The sequence below is a fragment of the Musca vetustissima genome, unplaced genomic scaffold (assembly GCF_032173495.1).
Source record: "Musca vetustissima isolate MV318-11 ecotype Yass unplaced genomic scaffold, APGP_CSIRO_Mvet_v1 utg27337, whole genome shotgun sequence".
Classification (NCBI taxonomy): Eukaryota; Metazoa; Arthropoda; class Insecta; order Diptera; family Muscidae; genus Musca; species Musca vetustissima.
In genome coordinates, this window is record NW_026880262.1 from 209562 (window position 1) to 235127 (window position 25566).

General features: G+C 32.4%; 3 protein-coding genes across 6 annotated transcripts in view; 1 reads left to right on the forward strand and 2 right to left on the reverse strand.

Moving 5' to 3' along the window:
• Positions 1-6534, reverse strand: part of LOC133325742 (fasciclin-1) — a 31979-nt gene extending 25445 nt beyond the window's left edge. For all 4 annotated transcript variants that reach the window (XM_061534465.1, XM_061534464.1, XM_061534466.1 and 1 more), the window contains exon 1: positions 6187-6534. In XM_061534465.1, the coding sequence (XP_061390449.1) occupies positions 6187-6354 (168 nt within the window). In that variant the 5' untranslated portion in view covers positions 6355-6534. The remainder of the gene's footprint in view (positions 1-6186) is intronic.
• A 7067-nt stretch (positions 6535-13601) lies between these two features.
• Positions 13602-14443, forward strand: LOC133325743 (uncharacterized). Its single transcript, XM_061534468.1, has 3 exons — positions 13602-13906; positions 13962-14099; positions 14167-14443. Exons 1-3 carry the CDS (start codon positions 13608-13610, stop codon positions 14396-14398), a joined length of 669 nt encoding a protein of 222 aa, XP_061390452.1. The 5' UTR covers positions 13602-13607; the 3' UTR covers positions 14399-14443.
• Positions 14444-16849: 2406 nt separating this feature from the next.
• LOC133325755 (probable galactose-1-phosphate uridylyltransferase) lies at positions 16850-18022 on the reverse strand. The gene is made up of 3 exons (XM_061534479.1): positions 18004-18022; positions 17770-17948; positions 16850-17710 (listed from the first exon to the last, which is right to left on the reverse strand). Exons 1-3 carry the CDS (start codon positions 18020-18022, stop codon positions 16850-16852), a joined length of 1059 nt encoding a protein of 352 aa, XP_061390463.1.
• Positions 18023-25566: the final 7544 nt, after the last annotated feature.

Sequence of the window (25566 nt, forward strand, 5' to 3'; positions counted from 1 at the left end):
TGCCAATATAATAAAGTCAACAATAACTTCCGCTTTTGGCCTCGTGCCTTATGTTAAACATCAGCCGTTGTATTCTAATTTTAAAATTGTACTAATATTTTATGGCCTAAAATGCTGTGTGGTATGACTGATGTGGATGTTACATTTCCAATGGTTTACATGGGTTAGTCGCCCATACGGCACATCCATACACGCAGGTAAAATAAATGTTTTGTTACATTTTTGTGAGGGGTGGGTTGTTTCAATGGATGGCGGAGAGACGGTTTGGGGAGCTCTCGCACAATTCAAAAAATGTTATGGTAACCTGAGCATTTATAAATACACACACAATCACAATATGAAGTGTTTGCAAATGGGAGAGATAGGCACTTATGTTGTACGTTTTCCTCTAGTCATCATCATCATCAACACCATCATCATTCATTCTTCTCCCCACCATTCTGGCCAATAATTTTTTTGTTTACATTTCGCCATTGGAGTCGAAAGAAAAACACAGAAAGCCTTTGAATACAAAACGGAATTATCAAAGCAACCTCAATAACTGTCAGTTTAGTGGTTATAACACCACACTTACTGTATTTCCTTTAGCCCAGTGTGTTGGAGGTTATTTGCAAAAGGTGTGAGAACAAATAGAAAGAGAGCGAGAGTAATGCAGGGTTGGAACGTTATTGGTACTCCTGACAGTAAAATTTTGACATTGTGATAATGACAAAGTTAAATCGATTTTCTTAAAATGTAATCGTGTATATGTATACTAGAACGTTCAATATTAGTTGTTAACATTTTTTTTAGTATTACTAGTGCTCAGTTGATAAAAGAAAAAAACCTAAGGACTAACAAAAGCAATTATTTATTCCAGGCACGTTTGAAGTTTTTTTATTTGTGAAATTTTTTTGGGATTTCCATCTCTGGTTTATGATTTCACATACCATACATAATTTCCATGAGAATGGTGATGTGCAGATAACACGAACAATTGGCCCAATACATTCGATGGTGAGGAAGGTTGCGTGAAGTTTTATATTTTGAATAAAAATTACAGAAATTCTGAGTATTGTTTATAACGTGTTTTTGCATTTTAATAAGATAATAAGGAACAGTGGTCAAAAACTTAATAATATATAAATATATTAATTTAAACATGACCCATATTTCCTGCATGATTAATATATATTTTCATCCAAAAAATCCAATTACTTAAGTAAATAACCACAAAATATTTATCCTTACAAACTGATTACAGTTTTCCAACAGTCAATAAAATGTTAACATACCAACGTACATATTTTGTTTGCCCGACACATTCCATTTAAACACTTCCCTTTGATGCCCTCTCTTCTGGGGTATTCACATTTTTTTATTGAATTTTGTTTGGCTTTGCACAAAACCTTCCTTCTGCAAATGCTTGCCCGCATACTCAACTCAACCAGATTGGCTGCGTATCATTCCTGTCTAGAATTACATCTGACCCAAATACAAACTCCCGTGAAAATAACACCATTACACCATGCAAATATTTACATATTCTCTTCCTCGCAACATTCTCTTTTACACCACATACACACAATACAAATACATGCCGCCGACATACAAGCCAAGCCATGAGTAGATAAGTATTTAATCTCACAAAAACTCATTGAAACCATTGAAGTACACAAATTACGTCGGATGCATCCTTGGAATGGAGAAAAAATTGTACCATCACAAGCATAACCAGTAGGAAAAAGGAGCTATGGGTATTTTATTCCAGGACTAAAAATAATTTTCTCAATTGAAACAATTTGGACAAATAATTTCAAAAAAATAAATCCAGAAGGAATTGTCTTCAGTCCTATATTGTTTGTAATATTTTTTAAAAATTTCTTAGCGTTTCTCTGGCTCAAATGAAATGTATAGTATTATTGGTATGGTCGCCAGCTTCCTCCAATGGGGTATTCGACAATAAGAATAACAGACGACATTAAAATGGGATTTTGTCAGATTTTAGCAATTAATCGCAGTATGATGCCATGAAAATTCTTCTTGAGTTAATACAAACGGGATGGTATCTGTAACTACAGGCGGTCTCTTATCTATAAATTGCAGTTAACCACAAACACTAAAACTATTATTATCATTAATAAATAGACTATAATTGAAGTATGAAATTCAACATGAGACGACTGGCAGTATGAAGCAACAGACAAATGACATAATAATTCTTTCCCTCATTCTTTCCCATTTCGCATTCTGCTTTTGGAAAAAACAGTACTTCGTTACAAAACAATGCGAAATGTTCACAGGTTGCAGCAGTACACAAGTTATATCGAACAAGAGAAAGGGCGAGAGCGAGAGAGCTCATAACCGTTCAAATGAAAATACGAATACGAAAATATCAGACCAAAAGAGAAAATAAAAGGAGGGGGAATGTGCAACAACATTGCATAAACATGCTTGAAAGCATGAAACAAAAACATTAACTCATTTGCTCAAAGAGAAGAGGGTGCCACACGCACACATACACATGTATATACATACACACAGCTTGGGGAATTGCTCGCTCAGATGCTGTTGCAAAGGTAGGTAGCTACATGCCTACCTGTTTGCGTCAACGAGTGACAAGTTAAAAGCCGCCATCATATACTGCAGATGGAAACCTTGACCTTTAAATTGATGGCAAATAAAATCAATATTTTAAAATTGAAAAAGAAAAATATTTTCTTGTTGCAAAGTGTACTAAATACAACTAAAACATAAATTGTGGTGTGGTATTATCAATTATACAGCAGCTGTAGTGATAAGAAAATTTTAATGAACTTTTTTGTCTAAGTTCCAAATCAAGGTTATCACTGAATGTGGTAAATGTCAAAGAGCAAATTCAACAATTCACGTACACGAAGGTATTAAAGGACAAATACAAATATTTATAACCTTGATTATATGCTGCCTAGAAGAAGTATGTAGGACTGATTTGCAACAGCAAGACCATTTTATATAGGCAGATGGGTTAAGGAATGCCGAAGAGTTTGTAGATTTACTTAGTATTATGGATAGGTTACCATCTGAAAATTTTTTGTATAATTTTGGGTGTTGGTACTAAATTATCGATGTTTTCTGTTTGTTTCTGAATTTTGTATACTTTTGCGAAATTCGTTATTAAATATGTTAACTCAATTTTATTGAAATTTCAGTTCATAATAATATAAGTTTTTAGAGATTATAGGTTTTTAAAATTGTGTACATAAAGTATACACATTCTCAAACAGTATACTATTGCATACATTGTTGCTGCTGTAACCATGCTAACTTCGAAAATAATTGATAGCAGTCATTCCACTGACTATCTGCTATGTTGGTCCACCTGTCAACCAAGTTGACTAATCTATTTTTGGATCATTTTTAGTACAGTCCCAAATAACCATGTCTTCCTATTTCCAGTATGTTTAATGCTTTTACTATATATACCAACCTATTTGAGTTTAACTGCTAGGAAATAGAATCGAAAAAATTAACTGCAAAGTTCACCTTTAGGCACAGGTTAATTCTGCAACATAAGGTAGGGGTGGTCATATACCGGAAATATTGAAGTGTATTTATTTTGAAACGAGAAAAAACATGCATATGAATATAGGTATTCAAAATGTTGTTCACACCTTATCACAGCGACCCCATTTATAGATTTTATACCCATTCTCCAAATTGTCTGCAAATGATTTCGCCTAAAGACAATTGGAGTCAAAAGTCGATATTGCCCTCATTAAAACCTTAAAGTAGAGGTTAAAAAATAGATAAGACTATGTTTTCAGGTAATTACTTTTTCTGCAAATCAACCCTAAAACCCCAAACGAATGAAACACATTCGACAGCTGGAATATACAATTAAAATCTTATCAAGGTGTTTTATTTTTATGTAATTCTATGATAATGGTAGATTTTAATGTATCTTTTAACTTTTTAATTATATAATGACTATGGTAATTACTCCACTAACGAATGAATGGAAGTCCTGTAAATGGTGGTGGGTGGTAGTGGTTTATCGTTTTTTAAAACATACTTAATTTCAAAGGAATATCCTTTCCCCGAAATAAAATAGTCCATTCTAAAAATATTAATTTCAGGTGTTCATTTTTTTTCTGTTTATATAACTCTAACAAACCCCCTCTCTAACTACCGTCGTACCATATGCATGTCTACAACATATGGTCATTGGGTATTTGGCCATAGTTACCCCCACCATAGCTGTTGTTCCGCTAGAATACGATACATGGCTGCCGGAATGGGTTTTGTTAAAAGGTTTCGATTTCGTTAACAGAAATTCTTTGCAAAGAATAAAAGAAAAAAAAAACTAGAAACCGTTGACATAAAATAATGAAATCTCTCTATTAACATGAAAGATTATATTCTGTTGCCACTATTACCATTTTTTGTTTCTTTCTTTTCGAATTCAGGTGGAATTTCGAAATAATTTTTTCAGCGTAGATGGCATAACATGTCGTCGTCGTCGCCGTTGTCGGTGTATTGTAAAGAAGTATCACATATTTCATTTCAATGCATTGCATTTTTTTCTATTCAATTCAATTTTGTATCTATTCTTAGACCTAACAATGGTCTAAGAACGACGACAGCAACAACAGAAAGAAGCAGCCATAATGGTCTTGGTAACCTAATACTTTTAAGTCTCATACCTAACAAAAAGTCACTTCTGCTTCTGCCTTCTTTCATTCATATTCTGCAGTTTTGTTATCTGTCTATCGATCCGAGTATGTCCATTATAACGATTGGGAAATAGTTCATTTTCTTGAGCAAGAACAACAACATCAACCATCAATGACAAAGACACGGCTTGAGTGCTTAGTGGCAGGTTGGTGGCTGGCTGGTTGTTTGGTTTGACTGACCGACTGACTGACTGGATTGGTGGTAGTTTTTGCACACCCTGGATTTAGTATTAGCACTTGAAACCAAAATTTGCTGGTTTGGCTAAAACACATTTACCAGCAATGACTTAAAGCAACCGTCATCAAAAACAGACGGCATGGGAAGATGTCAAAAAAATCTCTTTTCAATAATTATTTTTGAAAAACAAAAAAATATTTGTTTTGTATTTTCTTATTGTCATTTGTGATTTCTTCCCATCTGTTTGTTCATCACAACGAACCGTATCAAGAGCATTTCATTAAGAGATGAATGCATATGATATGGTGTTTCAGTGGAACAATGTGAACTATTTGTCTGTCACTTTTGAACAGAATGGTTGACAACCTGGTGCTATTGAGGAGGATAGGGTCTGCAGTAGAAGTATACTTTTGAATTACTTTTTAAAATCAAACATCATATCAGCATTTTACATTATGTCAACAAATGTTAAGTTTAATGCAAATTAGATAACATAAACACACATAATTGAGTACGATTTTAAATTTATTTCTCCATGACGTATCATTTTTGTAAATCCAACTGGACATGTATTGAAAGATCGCGGCTCATTCAAAATATTATCAGTTTTTTATAATTATTCTTGCCAGTGTATTTTTATTTATTAATTATTTGTCACGCATTTTATAAAATAATATCAAATTTTATATTGGATTTAACTGAAATAATTTGTTTGACAGTATTTGTGATTTTCCTTTTCAAAGTTCCTAATTTTCAAATTAATTTGATACACTGGATGTGTGGAGTGAATCTTAATCAAGGAACTCCCATCCTTTGTTTCTGTCTGTTTAATTAAATAAAAAATGAATCAGCTGATGCTAAAAGTTCAAGACATTTTCTAAGCTCCCTGTTCTTGTAAGATAACAACTGCTCGAAATGTTCATTTTTATTGACCACATTAGAAAAATTCTTATTTAAAAAACAGCCGGTCATTGTCTAGAGCCGTAGCTCAGATTATGCAAATTATTAGTGGTATCTGCTGCTATACAATGTAATAAATTTTACCTCTCTAGTGATTACGGAAAAATGATTTAATTATTTTCAACTCCATAAAATAATAAATTCATATATTTCGCTATTATATTTTTGAAAAAAAAAATATGTTTATAAATAAAATCCAAACATTAAGCTCACTTTTATTTTTTATTTCTACAAATGCACACACAATATGTGTGAGTGTTTGGTTTTGTGGCACAACCTACATTTGCCTTCAATGTATACCCTGTCGGGTATTCATTTAATTTGATTGCCATAGTTAAAGTTGCATGCACTTACCTGTGACAAATCGGGGTCCTCGCTCAACTTGGACAATATCGATGACGACGCCAATTGTGGCACCAGCAACAGAAAACCGCACAACACAAACATCCTCTGGAAGTTTAGTGGCAATGCACCGCCACCTCCGTCACCACGAACAACACTACGCTTGTGAACAACAAACATTATACGGCGAACAGACCAAGAACCGTGGCGACACACCAACACCGACAGAAGGACGACGACGGCGACAATGACACGAACAACACACTTGTGTGCAAATTCGATTTGGGTTATGGTTTGGTGGATTGTCCTTTTTTACGTTTTTTCTTTCTTTCTTTTTTGTTTTGTTTTTGTCTTCACCAAAAATTCAACTGAATGCTGGCCTCCCGCGTTTAGACGTTGCTTTTTTGTTTTCGTAGAATTAAAAGGGGTATTGAATGTTTTGTTCTCTTTTTCGATTCCGAAACAAAAACACAAAAGGATATTAAATTCCTTGGTCTTTTCAGATTTTATGTTCGTTTTTCTTTACTTTCGTCTTCGAAGTGTAATTTTCTAAGGGTTCAAGTTTATTCCGATACGCGCTATAACACTGCTGCCACTGCTGTTAGGATAAGACGAATAAGAAGTAATGAAAAAAAAATCCTTGAAATTTCAAGTAAAGTTATAAATAAATAAATGAATGGTCTTTTCTACACTGCTGTAGCATGTCTTTATTATATAAGCACGGCGATTGACGAATATAATTTGTGACACGCTATGTAAATTGCTGGACGTTGTGGATAACGTCAAAAAATTGCTATCGTCGAAGAAGAAGACGTCGTCGTCAACAACTCATGACTTTTATTGCTTCTGTGTTTAATGGGCTTTTCTGTCGAATTCTGTCGTTTTTCCTTTTTTTTAGTTTTTTGGCCTTTTTTCAAATGAAAGGTATTACAAACAAAAAACACACTCACACATATACAACGGTGCCCGTTAGCCATCACCTAATGATGGCACAGGCCAATTCAGGGCAATGTCAAAACACCCCAGATTTTTTCTTTTTAGAACAAAACAAAAAATAAATTGTGAAAGTAGTAAAACGGAATCGATTGATTTGGCCTTTTCACCTCACCTAGGGCTGGACGGATTGGTTGTGGTCTCAAGTTTAAAAATAACAAAAACGACAACAATTTGGTTTAAAACTTAAACCGTTGTAAGGCTTCGTTGGCCTTTTTTGTTTTCATTTTCGATGAAAACAAAATTTGGTATCCTTTTTGTAAGAATTTGGTGTTAACTTTGTCCTGCTTCGTTTGTTCATTCGTTATTTTTGGTATTCTTTGAGCTATTGCTTTGCTGTTCAAGGATTCTCAGTTCTCTGCAAATTCGTGCGGTTCATGGCAAAAACGAACGTCGTTATGTCACTTCTTCAGCAATTCAAACGGGTACGCACACAGACACTCGTAACGTTTGAAGTAGACACAAACACACCGTTAAATAACGGTTGTAAAAGAGAGGGAACCTTGTGTCACAACTCACAGAAAGGAATATTTATAACATTCGCCTAAACGAAATGACTGACTGTGTTGTTTATGGTATCGATGTAAGAGCTCCATTGTTGGTATCCCTACTCCTCTATCATAGTGACTTTTAAAGAAGTTGTGTTGCTCAAAATAACCAAAAAAATTTACAAAAATCTGAGTCACACAAAAGAAAATGGTTTAAGGATAATTGGATATAGAAAGGAGTAAAATTTTTATTTGTCAAAATATATAAATATATACATTTTTTATATATTTATAAAGATAGTATATTACGGTCTGTAATATGATCTCATATTACAGAACGAAAAATCGTTTCAAAAATTGATAATATTTCACCTTATTCTTGTGAAGAAAACTGTGTTGTGTTATCATACAAGCTTGACGTGTAATAAATGATACAGTTTGACAGTTAATTTCTTCGCCAAAAAAACGATGAAATTGAAATTTAGTACCTTTATTAAATATTACTGACTTAAAACGACTTCCTATATCCGTCATATGGATGTATTCTTTGAATACAGCCATCGAATACCTTTCCTTCAATTTGTAGCCTATAATTTTTTCTCGCATTACAAAATCTAATTAAAAAATTATCTCCCACGATCATTTGACTTTTGCAATTTCTGATAAATTAAAAATAAAATAAATTTGTCTTTAAATTGAATTAATTGAAAACCTAAAGGAATGCCCCCTAGAATAGCACACACACACAGAAGCAGTGAAAATTTCTAAAGCATTGACATTATGCAATTCGTTTATTCAGCAGCTACGAATTAAAGGACAATAACAACTACTGCTGTATTTTTCGTGAACGAATAAACAATAACATTTAAAACTTTACACGGAATGTTTTATATTAAAAAAATAGATTTCGTTTCTTTAAAGTTTTCTTATATTTTTTAGCCGTTTTTTCACAAACTTTGAATATATAGTATATTTCTCAAGTGTATAAGCCACACTCGCACACACACACTCACACACCGTTAACACTTCAGCCTGTCGTCACACAGACAAACACTCACTCATAAACAATGTTTAAGAGCCTTAAATAATGTTTTCTTCACTTTGAGCTTCTTCTTAGAACACAACAGAATCAGAAAGAAAACAATACCGACACAACCGACGTTTCACAAGCAACTGAAGCGCAAGTTAGGCAAAGCATCGACAATTTGGCTAAAATCGAACCATGACTAGTCGTGGCAGCGAAGCCAAGCGCAGTAGCGTTCTCTGAGCTGAGACTTCAGTTCTATTCAATCATTCATGCCGCAGTCGTCGGCAGTGTTCAAATTGTAATTGTAACGACATTGCCTCTTTGCTGGTTGGCTCACGATGTGAACCCCCAAAACACTCTCTCTTCTCACTGTCACTGGTGAGAGAGAACTAGTGAGATGTATATTCTATTGAGCGCACATTGTCAATGTTGCTATTGGTCAATGTTGCCACTAGGACGTTGATGATGACGATAACAAGACCCAGGGGAATAATTTGTCACCAAGTTAAATCTTCTGTGGTGGAGGTTTAAGCACGTGTGGTATTTTTTGAATGTAATTTCTTCGCATTAACTACTCATTCATTCATATATTGTTTCATCAGTACGTGTGTATTTTATTGGAAATATTGCAATTGGAAGTTGGGAAAAATTTGTATAAAAGTGCACTATGCATAAATGTTAAGTCCATAAAAGACCCATGAACTTGTTGATTTATTTATTTGATTTTGATTGAAGAGGAATTTTTAGGTTTAATTGTTTAGTAATATTGGCGGGTTATTTGGGATACCCTTTGGATTTTGTTATTGGAAAATAGCCAGGCATTATCGCATTTGGTTGGTTTTATAAAAACAATTTTTTTGTGGGAAAGTATGGCATTGTATACCAAGTGGTGGTAAGGCAGGATGACTACAGTATCGGACGTCGCCACTGATCCTCATCAGTCCCCTTAGTTTTTGTTAAGGATATTTTCCGCAGAAGCAATTTATATCTTCTTTGCAAAAAAAACTTTTACATCCAATTGTTACTTGTAACAAATCGTTAATCGTTACGTTAATAATTAATTGTAATATTAACCCTTTCAGTGTTTTTGTGGAATATATTCGACATTTAAAAGCAGTGTTCGCAAAAAAACGGTACACTATCGTAGTGTACCGTACCAGGAACACAAACACTAAAAAAATTTTAGCGTTAGTGTTCCGGTACACAAACATTAAAAAATATTTTAGTGTTACTGTTACTGTGTACCGCGGTCGGAGCACTAAAAATCGTAGTGTACCGCTGTCGAAACACTAAAAAACCGTAGCGTACCGCGGTCGGAACACTAAAAATCGTAGTGTTCCACTTGCCGGAACACTAAAAATCGTAGTGTTCCACTGGCCGGAACACTAAAAATCGTAGTGTTCCATTTGGCGGAACACTAAAAATCGTAGTGTTCCACTTGGCGGAACACTTAAAATCGTAGTGTTCCATTTGTCGGAACACAAAAAGATGTATTAATTATATTTTATTTTTGTATGAATAAAATTTATATATTTTTTTCAATAGATTTAATAAATAGAAAACTTGTTAAATTTGTATTTGTTTATATTTTATTAAAAATTAGTAATATTTTATTAGCATCTACAGTTTTAAATAATAAATATTTTATAACTAAAAAAGGTCGTCGAGTGAAAATTCAATCTAATGTCAACTCGCAACTGAAAATTCCATTGGATTACATTTTCGCTGATAATCGATTGCGCTGATCGGAAAAATGTATTGCATAAGACTACCTGTGCAACAATCATAAAGAATATGTGGTTTTGTAACATTTATCCCAAAATCATAAAAATATTTTTTTCATACCCGCGTAAATTGTACACTTCTTTTAATGAATAAGCAGGTAATAATTATGTTGATTGTGTGACAATCACCAAATTTTGAATATTTTTGCTAAAATTTCCTAAAAGTATGAATCATAGATGGATGCAGGTATAATTGTTTTAAGAAAAAAAATTTCGTACTAGAATTTTACAAGGAGATCTCCCAATATTATGGAAAATATGTTCGTTGTGTAAATTAATGAAAATTTTATCCTAAGCTGTATAATTTTGTCACAAAAACAGGCCAAAATACCTATTTCAAATGGACATTTTCACTTTTTTAATTGCAAGTAAACTTACGATTTGTATTGTTCCGACCAGTGGAACACTACGATTTTTGGTGTACCACTGCCGGAACACTACGATTTTTAGTGTTCCGGCAAGTGGAACACTAAGATTTTTAGTGTTCCGATAAGCAGAACACTAACATTTTTAGTGTTCCGTCCAGAGGAACACAACGATTTTTAATGTACCGCAGTCGGTACACTACGATTTTTTAGTGTACCGCAGCAGGTACGCTAAGATTTTCGTTGTGCTCCGGAACAGTAACGCTAAAAATATTTTTAGTGTTTGTGTACCGGTACAGTACGTTATTTTAGTGTACCTATCCACCTTGGTACGGTACAGAACACTATGGAACGGTACCATAATGTTTATTTTCGAACGCTGTTTAAAAGTACTCTATGTATCGTTACTATTGATGTTTTTGTTTTTGCTGAAAGACAGACGAAACTGGCCGAAGGTTATAATGACAATTGCTATTTTTTTCTAAACTATGTCCCTTTATATGATTTAAAAAAATTTTTTTGACACTGAAAGGGTTAAGTATTTAAAATTACAACCGAAAACATTGAAGATTACGGAAAACCCCTGAAATGAAAAAAGGCTTCAAGAAAGTCAGTCTTCTTTCTAAAATTTTTATAATTGTTTCGATCAAAACTGAATGCAGCAAAATATTGTTTTTGTTTTTAACTCGTCGTTCTGTACGTTGCACCTGTAAAAACCATAAAATATACACATATTTAAATAAATGAAATTGTTAATATATTTAACTTGTAACCAAATGTGGTACATATTGTTTTAAGATAGTTTTGAATATGTGTATCAATTGATAAGACCGATATAAAATTTCCTCTCAACCAAAAGAACGTTGGGTATTTGGTGCACAATTTTTTGAAGTCGGAAAAATTTATATATGGAAATCTAAACCGATTTAAACATAAAATGCTCCATTTTACGCTCAATTAGCTACTCCGTGTAATTTGTCATGGCAATCGGACAAACTTTGGGTATTAAGTGCACCATTTACCCGAAATTTTAAACGTAATTTAGCACAAGCCATTCTAGACTCAATACAGTGTGCTATTCCAAATTTTGTCTCATTCGGACAAACACTGAGAGTTTGGTGTGGCATTTACAACTATATCTATATCTGATTCGATTTCAATGGAACATAACACACACCATCTCAGACTCAATGCCTCCATAGGACAAACCGTGGGAATTTGGTGTACCATTTACATAAAACTATACGAAAATAAATATTTCAATAGAATTCGATAGTGTACGTCCCTGGGCCAAATAAGTAATCTATGCCAAAATTCACCCAAATCGGATTATAAATGCGACCTGTACTTTGTTCACAAGAATACTTGGATGGACGGACATGAATGAAGTCAGAAAGTGATGCTATGCATATTCTATGCCTGTTACAAACATATGCACAAAGACATAATAAGCTGTACCACAGCGTGGTAAAGGGTATAAAAAGAAAACAAACTTTTTTCATAATAGAAACATACTTTTAAAGGGAAATTACAAAAAAATCGTAAAAACTAATTTAATTTTTATACGCTCAGCCCTAAGGGTGCTGCAAAAATGTGGCTTATCCAATAATTTGGATAATTGGAGTCGATTTACAAATGTCTGTTCGTCCGCCTGGCTGATGCGCACGATTAATCTAGAAGAGATAACCCGTTTTCATTCAAACTTTGGACATCGTAATATTTATTGCAAACATAGTTCAAGTTCGAAGACGGAGGATATCGTTCCAATCCTTCTGCTACCTCCCCCACAAAAAGGGCAACAATTTTGCTGAAAATTTATTATGTAATATCACGTGAACGGACTATCCGATTTGATGATGAACATTTTTGAAAATTGTACACCCCATATAAAACGAACAGAATATCCAATTTCATCTACAGTTTGCAAATCGTATTGTGATTACCTTACTTCGATTATATAATATTTTACCAAATCTAGATCAAGCCGGTAGATGGGAACCATCGTTCCACTCTCTTTAGTACCTCCCAATAAAAAAAATAAAATCTGTGTGTAATTCCGTAGACCTCCGCAGACCATAGAGGAAGACTGTTTTCCATAATTTTATCTAGGGCCAGCTAACTTTTTAAACCGTGTCAAAAACTGTAGCTGGATAAAAAATGTATAGTAATACTATTTTCTAAGTAATTATCACTCAAACCATGAACGACATCTACTGTATCGAATTTTTCGATGATAAACCGATTAAATAGACACAAACGCGAAAACACATCTGTTGATTCGATTTTTTCGAAGATTTAAATATGTTTGATGCTTACAGCGCAGGCAACAACCATGTTTTCGACTGTATTACTTTCCTCAATTATCGATTAGTTTCATAATCGAATTAATAGATTTATTTCACTTCATTCGTGCTAGTTAGCCCAAAATTAGTTGCAATTGATGGACAAACATCACATTAAAATATTCTTAAGGATATTTTCCACAGAAACAATTTGAAAGTACAATTCAAACAAAACGATGTACATAATTTGGATTGCGTACACAATTTGTACTGTACAGTGGATATCTCGACGAGTAATCATGTTACAGTGAGTAACAGCATTACCGATTTAACCCATACGTTCGTGTCGGAGAATCGTTCAATTGAACTATTTCGTTCGTGTACACACACCACTATAAACAATTCAGCTGACAGATTGTTGTTACACCCAACGGGCATTTGCCGAAAGGATAACAAGCACACAGGACGTATAAGAGAGACTGGCTTCCAACAAAATGTCCACAAATTTTCGCTACACGGTCGTTAAAACCATACGACCCTATGTGAAATTCTTTCCACAACTAACGAAACCTGTGATGCGGGTTCTGATCCAAGTATCTGTCCACTATATTGAGAGTAGCAAGTGTTCACCCGAAGTATTGGATTTAGCTCTGAACAAATTGACACACGCCGGCCATCCAATACCCGAAAATTTTTGTGAACTATTTGCAGCCATATTACAGATAATGCAAATATTCCTGAGGACTCCAGTTAAGCCGGAAGAATTAAAGGACTGCTTGAAACAGGATCTAAGGTGAGTACATCTAGATTTTGTAAGGATACGCATTGGTAAAATTATTGATGTTCAGATTTAGTGACGAATGTGTTGAGGATTTGGCTAAAGTTTTACACAATCATCGCTCTTCGTTGACAAAGAACTATGTGGAGGCCAAACAGTTACGGTCATGTGCCAAAAATCTGCAGTGGCGCATCAATATATCCCTTAGGTATGTAGGCAATTTATCTCCTGTAAACAACGCAATTTCCTATTTGGCTTTTGGGTTGATATTTCAGTATACCACGCGGCCCCGCATCAACAAGCAACAAAAAGACAGCTGGCAGTGAAGGCGATAGAGGAGGCGCAGTTGTAACACCCACCATCATATTACATTTCCAGCTAGCAGACGGTCGCTACCGGACCCTTGAACTGCCTTTGTCGATGTTTCACCGTCTGCGTTATAATGTCGCCGTTTTGCTTAGCGAAATGCAATCCTTGCAGCAACGTGCGGTAATGAAAAAATTCTAAACTGCCGCCTTATTTGCAAACATAATGTCCAAGTGAGAGTGTGTGTTTGGCGCATGTTGCCTATGTGTGTATAAATTTGCACACCAACACACGCATAAACACCCATCTTTATATACCCTAAAGACATTCCTTGCATACTCTTTTGGATCATCTCCAAGAAAAGAATAGGAAGAAAATGAACATTGAAAAACAAAAACTAATATTAAATGTTTCCATGTATGACACTCAACCACAAAAGCACTTGGCAAATACTTGTTGTGTGTGCTTAAAAATTGAAAAATATACTTTAGCCTCGACACCCTACACCTGTTCGGTCGGTATGCATTGACAACTAATCAGATATAAATCATTTGCTAAGAAATTAGTTTCTATTTATTTTTCCTAAGAATATTTACGTTTTATGGAATGCTCAAAATAAGTTTAAAGGATAATGCTTAAAGAGAAGTCAAAATTCTGTGCCAAACTAATTGAAATGTATGTTTTCTCGAATTTTCTGTTATCAGTATGAAAATTGTTATTTGTAGCTTCGACAATTTTTGATGAAATTTGAAGTGCAATATGCTTTTAAGTTATAGATTCAAACGACACATGGTTAAAAAAGGATTCAATCCAAAAAAAAATACTTTGTTTAAAACGGCCTTAAGTTTTACAAAAATATATATCCTTTACTTGTAATGGTGTAGGGTCTCGTTTGTTGTTGCTTGTGCCGATGTTCTGAAAAAAAATGTTTTATTGCATCGTCGCTGCTTAATTCATATGCCATGCCCTTACACGTGCACCAACCGTAATATACGGAAGGATGCGTGTTTCTACCGGCATGTTCATACATATATATATATAATTATATAGTTGTGTGCTTGCGCTAGTCATATGTCAATGTATCGTTGTCTGTAATAGCTTTTTATAATCGAAATAATGGAATAGAAAGCGTATAGATATAAACAATTGTATTTGTAATCGTAATTATTATAGTCGAGTGATTATTAGTCTAAATGTCCTTGTTGGTTGTTAAAGTTTACACAGTTCATATTTTTGGGGAAAATGTTATTTATTGGTAATTAAATTACTCTTGTAAACAATATATACATATAAATATTAAATAACTAATATGTTGTCTTTTTGGCCAAACCACATACATATACATACATATTTATATAACTACATACGAACATGAAATGACACATATTACAGATATATCTGTTTGCATACAAAGAGGACAAACAAATCCAAATACATGAACTACGCATAAACATCAGTAATAACATGGAAATTAGCCGCTTATGTATCAAAAAAAAAAAAAAAACAGTTACACAGATATAATACATATAAGAAAGACTTGATTATGTGGTTTATATAATAAGAAAACTAAATAATTTTTTAAGTGATTGGATTTTATCCAAGTTTTTTTTTTTTTGATTCTACTGAAAAATAAATAAAAAATATATAATGCATAAACACATGTATTTATGATGTGTATTTGTTTTTTTAGAGGAATGTGGCAAAGTATAACTTAAGGGAACCCCACCCATTCTAGATTTTAATTTTTCAAGATTTTCAATGGGCTGGTAAATCAATACCAATGCTTGTTAAGGTTTGTAACTTTGCACATATATATTTTAACATTTAAAAGAGAAGAAAAATAATTTACAAACAATTTTTGTTATTGCTTTATTGTTGTTTTTTTGTAATTAAAAAAGTCCTTAATTTTGATGGCGGGCATGATAACTCCTCACTGGAACATCAGAATCCAAAAATTCCAACGTGTTAGAAAGAATACATGTCTGGCTCTCGTATGAACCAGGTTTATTGACTTCGCTCTAAAATTAACAAAATGGCGGACCTTTGAAGAAATATTTTTGGAAAATCGCCGATTTTTGACCAAAAACCAAGTTAAAAAATAAGGAAGATCTTCATCGATTGGCTTTATCCTAGTTCGTACGATAGCTATACACTCACAGAGAAACGTGTAAAAAATTGGGTTATTAGTTTTTGAGTTATCGTGCCCGCCATTCGCAAAAGAGAAAAACGCGTTTAAAGTTCGAAAAGCCCTTTAGCCGTCACTTGATGCTGACACAATAAATCGGCTATATCTTCAAGTGTTCTTCAGATTTTCACTTGTAATTTTTTTGAGACATTCTTGAATTAGTGTAGAATCGAATTAAATCAAAACAAATTTTGACCCCGAGAATGGGGGGGTCCCCTTAATGGACTGCATTACAGAAATTAATATGAAATGTTTTCATAATAATGAAAAGAACTGAAAATAAAAATTTTTCTTCCCTGACAGTAAATATACCTTGAGAACAATAAAAACGCAAAAAGAATTTTGGTGCGGTGGAAATTATATATATTTTTTATTTTTTACTATAACAATGTAGTATTTACATATAACAATATAATATTTTTACAATAGGAATTTTTATTTCCATACGTATACATTGAATTGAATTTTTACTCCTTCAAATAGTGTTTCTCTCCATCTAACTCTCGTAATCGCTGAGCTGCTTGTTCCGCCGTTAAATCTCTCTGGGATTGACATAGCAATTCAAAACCAACCATAAATTTTCTAACTGTGGCAGATCTCAACAGTGGTGGATAGTAAATTGCATGTAAAGTCCAATGACTTGCATCCTCTGCTAACATATCACCAGTTGGGGCACCATGGAAACCCATGGAATATGGAAAAGAACATTTAAACAAATTATCATATTTGGTCGTCAGCTGTTTAATGGCCAAAGCCAAATTCTTTTTTTGCTGTTCGGTTAAGTCGTTGATGCGTTTGTTGTTGTTACGCGATATAATCATTGTTTCAAATGGCCATGCAGCCCAATATGGCACCACCACCAACCAATCTGGATTGTCAATAACGATTCGCTCTTTACGTAGCACTTCTTTGGCTGCGTAATCGCTAAGCATTGGTCTTTTGTATTTCAGATAATATTTTTTGAGGTTATCATTTTTAACCGATGGCTCTGATGGCAAAAATGAACAAGCCCAAATCTGACAATGGGGATGGGGGTTGGAGCAACCCATAGCAGCACCTTTGTTCTCGAAAATCTGCACCCATGTGTATTTTGCACTCAATTCGTTGTATTGATTTATCCATTCGTCGATTACCACTCCTATTTCCAATGGTGTCATCAACGGTAAGGTTAGATTGGACTTTGGATGGAAACACATAACACGACATGTTCCTCTTGCAGCAGCGGCTTGAAACAGAGGATCATCGCTTTCCGGTGGTGCCGGAATATTTTCCAATAAAGCCGGGAAATCATTTGTAAAAACAAATGTGCTTTCATAGTTGGGATTTTTCTTTAATTAGAAGAACGCAATTAGTTTGGTCCTTCATTAATAGTGCGAAATAGTCTTACCACACCATTCGGCCTAGTGACTCCAGGACACAATGGATTACTAGGATCAAACTCGGGTAAATCATTCTTCTGGGCTGATTCTTGCTGTCCCGACCAAGGCCTCAGCATACGATGGGGACACACTAAAATCCATTGACCCGTTAAAGGGTTCAGACGTCTATGTTGATGTTCTACAATTCAACATGTAGTATTTACATTAAATGTTCCAAATGTGTGCCCACAAAGTAAACTCACCTGTTGGTATGAAACTCATTGTTACTGCTGTGGTCAACTGCTTTTGTCGTGATGTTTCACTTCAGAATGTGCGCTAGTTAAAGGCTGCGATTAGATTTTATAAATTCGACGTAAGTACCTGTTATCAGTTGTAAAACACCCCCTTCGGCCGTTTGTTTATTTCCACTTAGTTGTCATTCTACGATCAGCACCAATTAGAATGCATTCCGCAATCTGGACATGCCTAAAGCTTCCACCCTCTTCAACTTATCAAGTGTTTTTACAGTATTTCCCGCATATGAGCAACACGGATATAATCATTCGTCGCTTGATAGCAATTAAACTTGAGCAGATGTTTTGAAAACGTATTGACATTATTTTGATGTGGCCTTCAATCTGTCATTTTGACCGAAAATAATAAATGTTTATGAAATATCCGCGAAAGATTACTTGACCTCCTCCGTGTAAAAATAATAACATGAATACATTTTTTCATGATAAAGAAACAATTAACGGCTCTTTTTTAAGAAAAACAGAATGAAGATACTTTATATAAGTGAATATTTTTTATATATGCATTAATTGTGTTTGTGAATAATGTATCCGCTTATATCCAATGTTTTGGTGGCACTTTCCACAATACTTATATCCGGTAAGTACTGTATTTATTATAGGGATAGTTAAGTCGACTTTCGACATTTATGTCAGCTATGCTCAAGCCATTCCCGTATAGTACTTTTCTTATATTCTCTCTTGACCGACGAATATGTTGCAATTGTCTTTTCTTTCTTGATAATATTTATATTTTTATTATTATACCCTTCACCACACTGTGGTACAGGGTATTATGTCTTTGTGCATATGTTTGTAACAGGCAAAAGGAATCGAGATAGACCCATAGTTCCTTTTGACAATATGCATAGAATTACTTTCTGAGTCGATTTACGCATGTCCGTCCGTCTGTCCGTCCGTCCGTCCATGTATTTTTGTGCACAAAGTACAGGTCGCATTTATGATCCGATTTGGATGAAATTTGGCACAGTTCACTTATTTGGCCCAAGGACGAACCCTATTGAAATTGGGAAAAATCGGTCCAGATTTAGATATAGCTCCCATATATATTTTCGTCCGATTTTATGTAAATGGTGCACCAAAGTCCCTAAATATCTTTCGATTTGCACGAAATTTGGCATAACGTACTGAATTGAGCTTAGAGTGATGTCTGCCAAGTTTCGTGAAAATCGGTCCAGATTTAGATATAGCTCCCATATATAGTTTCGTCCGATTTTATGTAAATGGTGCACCAAAGTCCCTAAATATCTTTCGATTTGCACGAAATTTGGCATAACGTACTGAATTGAGCTTAGAGTGATGTCTGCCAAGTTTCGTGAAAATCGGTCCAGATTTAGATATAGCTCCCATATATAGTTTCGTCCGATTTTCAAATTTCGATAAATATCACATATTTTAGTTCATCCAATTTCATGTTAATTGTTCTGTTTAATATACCTATAGTGGTGAAGGGTATAATATAGTCGGCCCCGTCCGACTTTACTACTTTCCTTACTGGTTAATTTATTCATTTCAAAGCCAAGCCAAAAGGCCTTATGTGGCTAGTATACTTCAAAATAGACTTAATAATTATTCCAATATTTATTTATTCCAATATTTTAAGCAGTATTATTTCTATTCATATAACATGAGTTTAAGGTCAATAATTCGAATCTACACTAATTCAAGAATGTCCCTACAAAATTTCAAGTGAAAATCTCAAGAACTCTTGAAGATATAGCCGATTTATTGTGTCAGCATCAAGTGACGGCTAAAGGGCTTCTCAAACTTTAAACGCGTTTTTCTCTTTTGCGAATGGCGGGCACGATAACTCAAAAACTAATAACCCAATCGATTCCAAATTTTTACACGTTTCTCTGTGAGTGTATAGCTATCGTATGAACTAGGATAAAGCCAAACGGTGAAGATTGTCTGCAAAATAACTTGTAAATATTTTAACTTTTATATTTATTTGAAAATTCTTTTAAGAAAAACATTTCAGGTCTTAATTGATTAGAAGTGAAAAGGTCAAATATCGCATTATTTTCTCGACAAAATTGTTGTAGAAATGAAAAAAGTATGAATGGACACATAAGGAATCGAGTAACAATAACAAAATGGTTTAAAAATTGTTTTCCCAACTGCATAAAACTTGTAAAAATGGTAGTCAAATTAAAGGGGATGCTAAAGCAAATGGTGTTCTCTTCTAGTATACATTATATATTTAAAGATCAAAAATTTTGATTTCACAGAGAATGTGTTTTAATTTTTCAGTCAACTCACATCTTACATGGAACAGAATAATATTTATAGCTGCTTTACCAAAGTATTTAAGAGATATTCATCTGAATGTTTTACACAATATGAAGTCTGATATAGCGAACAATTCTGCATATTTTTAAGAAACAAACCGACTAATAAGCTTATTTTACACAAATTAATTACGAAAATGTTATGAAATATTTTGCGAATATAATTATGTATTATTTTTTACTTAAATTTTTTGGCATTTAATTGTACCAACAGCTGTGCTGATTCGACCACCTTATTAATAAAAACCTTATAAGAGCAGAATAAAAATGCATTATACGGTAGTAGGGGTGACTAGGGCAGCATCGGTATTGGGGTACCTTCGGCAATGCCGTTTTCAATATGCAGTTCTCCCTGTACATTACTAGTTTTTATCCATAGGTATCGAATATCAAAATACATAACTGTGGCAAAGTATGACATCTGTAGCTAATAAACTTATTTAGATGCACGGGCTTTATACTTTTATAGATGTTTTTGTAATATTTCCACTCCATTTCGTAAGTATTTTCGTGTATGTATACAACTTTTCTAATTTAAAGACAGTATTATTAAAAAGTCGTTACTTACAATATATATTCTTGTAAAAATAAATAAGAATATGATGTTTTTAAAAGACTGATAAACTGAAAAAAATGAAAAAAACTAGAAAATACCTTTAAGGTAGATTCGATATTTTAAAAATGGAAAGTACAATCGGCATATGTAGAAAGTGCTAAAATGTTTCCTTTAATTGTTTTTAAAAATCATCCTTGTATATGGTTCGAAATTACATATATATGACCAAACGTGCTTCTATTGAAGAAAATACGATGGAAAAAATATATTTCTGATGGTGTGTGTGTGTGTGGCTTTGGGACGTCAACGTCCGCCGCTAGAAAATATAGCTATAAATATCAATCATTGACTCGCATATTACAACAAAATATAACCTTTAGATGATCTGATTTCTAACCAGACTAATATCAATTATAATGACTAGGTTATGCCTTTGGATGACGAAGGTGCACCATCAAATGCCGAAGCTTACCCTGGTATGGGACACCTTCGGCGAATTTGGCTTTTTTGACAAAACAATGTAGTGAACTAATAAATGAAATGAAATAAATGAAACTGTAAAAAATATTTCACTAAAAAATATGTAAACACGTTTTTATGCCTGTTGAATAAGTACTGAGATAAAGAGCTCTAAACAAAAAGTGCCGAAGCTGTCCCAGTCTTCCCTACTATTCTACTAAAGAAGGTTCCTTTCTGCCAACGAATTCTATCCAACGTTTAAAGAACATGACAAAACTTTATATATGTTGTATTTAGGATCAAGTGGAAATTGAATATTCTAGTATTTACCTTACCTTTAAATAAAACGAACATTTTTTATTTATTATTCAATAAATACTTTATTATTTTTATTTATTTTTCTTTTTTGTTTTTTTTTTAATATTTCATTATAATTAATTATTAATAATTTCTAATGTTATTATCATAATACATAATATTTTCTGTTTTCTCTGTTTTTTTGTCTATTTATTTGCAATTTATTTAAATAATAATAATTATAATTATTACAGTTATAATTTTATTATATCTCAAATGATAATAAAAATAATGATTTATTTCCATTTTTGTGTATTAGTCAGTCGTTCTGTTTTTTTCTTTTCTTATTTTTTTGTTTTGTCTTAATAATGATTTATGTATATATATTTTTGTATTAATAATATTTGTTATATATAAATATAAATGTATGCTTTATGATAATATATAGTTTAAAAATTATATATAAAAAACTAAGACAAACAAAGCAATTCATTTAGTTAATATTTCTTTTTGTTTGTTAATATCATGTTTTGTCCTTTTTTAATTGGTTTTAACAATCACTTGAGGAATATGTCTAAATACAAATATATTTTTGTAGTTATTTTTTGTTTTCGCTTTTTTATTTTTACTATTTTGTATTTAATAATAGTACAGATAAATTATTAATGACATTTGCTATAAATGTTTTATTGGTTTCGGCATTCTGACTATATAGCTGAGTAGTAACTACCCTAGCTGTTATAATGTTGTTTTGTGTATTTTTGTATTAAATATAAATATAAAAGTGTGTATTTGTGTGTTTTAAACAACAACAAAAAAAGGAGAGTGGTAGTATCAAAGTATCAGCTAATCATAGAAAAAATAATAATATTAAAGCTAAGCGATGTATACATGTTTGTAATAGAATAAAGTGTCTAATAAATGTTTGTGTCAGGGGTAATATGAAATTATTATACGAAATAACAATTATTTAAAATTTCACTTTTTTCGTTCTAAGAAATCAAAGCCTTAGATAAGATGAATCGGAACCAACTATTTCCAAACATCAATAAAACTTGTTCTGGATTTTAAGGAATATGAAAGCTGGCAAATTGCAATATGAGATAAATACGCCTAAAATGTTTGGTTGCCATTTATGATAGAGACAATAAAGAAATTGTGCATTCATAATGTATGTATTGGGCGGTATTTATTATGAAAAAAATTACATCAGAACACACGTTAAAAATGTTACTTACAATTGATTGGTCATTGAACTGAATTTACCAAATCATAGACCTGTCATTGATAAATATGATATTTTAAAGAATTTAGGGGAATAGCTATCATCAGAATGAATTGGTACGAAATTATTTCTGATTTCTATATTGAAAATATTTGTAAGAGAGAAATATGAAAACTTTTATTTTTTATATATATTTAAAATAGCTTCAAACGCAGACGGATTATTTAGTTCTTGTGAAAAATATAAATTACAAAATAAAATAAAAAAAAAAACAATATATTACTATATCCAAATAGTACCATTTTGCATTTATAATGTTAATAATCAAAAATATTTTTTTTTATTTTTATATGTATATATGATTATTTGTGGGTTATATGTCTTTTTTTATGTTATTGTTTTTTGTTTTCTTTGTTGTATGTTTATGTTCATTAGTTTTGTTTTGGTATTTGTATTACATTTTCTAAACCTTTTGTTACTGTTGTTTTGCATTTGCTATACTTTTCGTTATTCATTCTGTTTCGTTTCACTGTATATATTCTAATTTTATTTGTATATAGTATGTATATGTGTGTATATATGTAACAATATGTATATCCTATATATACGATATATGTAGGTTTGTATATGTATATATATACTACAATAAAGATGTAATTAACAGTATATAATAGCCTACAAGTGTGTATAACACATGCAGACCCAGTTAGACATGTGTAAGTGTAAAGGTAGTGAAAAGTACAAAGATGTGTGTGTATGTGTGTGGTAAAGGTCATCCGTATTTATGGGAACTTTGTCACCAATAAGGGAAATTCCCGGATACTTTTTGTATATCCACTTAATCCAATTAAAAATATTAATGAAATCAATTTAAATCGACTTTTCTGTAAAATATTCTGTAAAACATGTAATATTGAATCCAAGTAAATTGTTTAATTTTTGTTTATGTCATCTGTTTACATATCCAAAATCTGATCGCCTTACTACTAATACACATGTCTAATCCGGCCTTACGACGTTTTTATATTTAATAGGTCATACCGAAAACAATGTTACATTCTAAAAGCTGCTAAAATAGTTTTCATAGTCTCGAAAATAGAATTCTAGAAAATGTACATCTTAAAAATTAAACAATTAAAAATATTCACACAAATATGAATATAAGAAGTGAGAAATTTAATTCATATTTATATGTGTTATGTGTTATTAGTATGGTACTAGTTCCGAACACGTTTTCACATTAATAAAAACAATGAATTTTGAAATATTATACAATCTTGAAATAAATTTTTAAAATTTGGTTTTATTTTCGGTATACCCTTTTATATATGTATGTATATGTTATATTAATATCATTTTGTAGCTATGTATTAATTTGGTATTTTGGAAGGAATAATAAAAGTAATTTTGGTGTTATTTGTTTAGGAAAAAATTGAAGCCTAAAAAATAAATAGGTTTTGTTTGTTAGGTAATTAGGTAATATATATGTATGTATTAGTAATTATTGTATTTGAGTTTAGGTTTTTAGTTTTAATAAACATAGTCATATTTAGCGAAATAAATAATAAGGTGGGGCATTTTTGTTTTCGAAAAAAAAGGAAATATCAGAAATTAATGGTTTTTAAATATGGTTGCAAAAACATCGGATTCGAATTGTTGTGCGATTAATCATGTCCACTAAAAACAAGAAATTTTCACAATTTCGTATCATTTCTATAAAATATCAATTTGAAATTATATATCGAATACGCTTATTTTTCAATTGTGGTTGTAGGTGGTATCATAATAAATACTTTCATCAATGCTATCGGTGGGGAATCTATTAGTCCATAATATGAATCGTATTTTTTGAATTAAAAGAGTAAAGTTTTGAAATTAATTCATATTTAAATTTTTTAAAGAAAGTGTATTGACCTACACCGAGTATACTTATAACTTTCAAACAAAATACATATACATATAACTTCTCTCACAAAAAAGGAAGAAAATGTATGATATATAAACCCTATTCCAATCTTAATGTCAATATCGAATTTATACAAGTATGTAGTACAATTTTGCATATTCAATATTTATGTGAATGTCAGAATTGTATGTACATTTTAAGGGGACCTCCCCCATTCCCGATTTTAAATGTTCAAGATTTTCATTGGGCTGGTAAATGAATACCAATGCATGTTAAGGGTTGTAACTTTACAAATACATATAATTAAAGATTTAAAAGAGAATAAAAATAATTTGCAAAATTAGGTTGTTGTTTCTTTGTTGATAACTCCTCACTGGAACGTCGGAATCCGGAAATGCCAAGGGTGTTAGAAAGAGTACATATCTGGCTCTCGTATGAACTAGGATTACTGTCAACGCTCAAACAAAACAAAATGGCGTATTGGAAAATCGCCTATTTTTGACCACAAACAAAGTTAAAAAATAATGAAGTTCTTCACCGATTTGCTTCATCCTAGTTCATACGATAGCTATACACTCCTAGAGAAACGTGCCAAAATTTGGAACCGATTGGATTATTAGTTTTTGAGTTATCGTGCCCGCCACTCGTAAAAACACAGCTTCGAGAATAATGCGTTTAAAGTTTGAGAATCTTCAAGGGTTGTTGAGATTTTGACTTGAAATTTTGTAGGGATATTCTTGAATTAGTGTAGATTCGAATTAAATCAAAAAAAACTAAA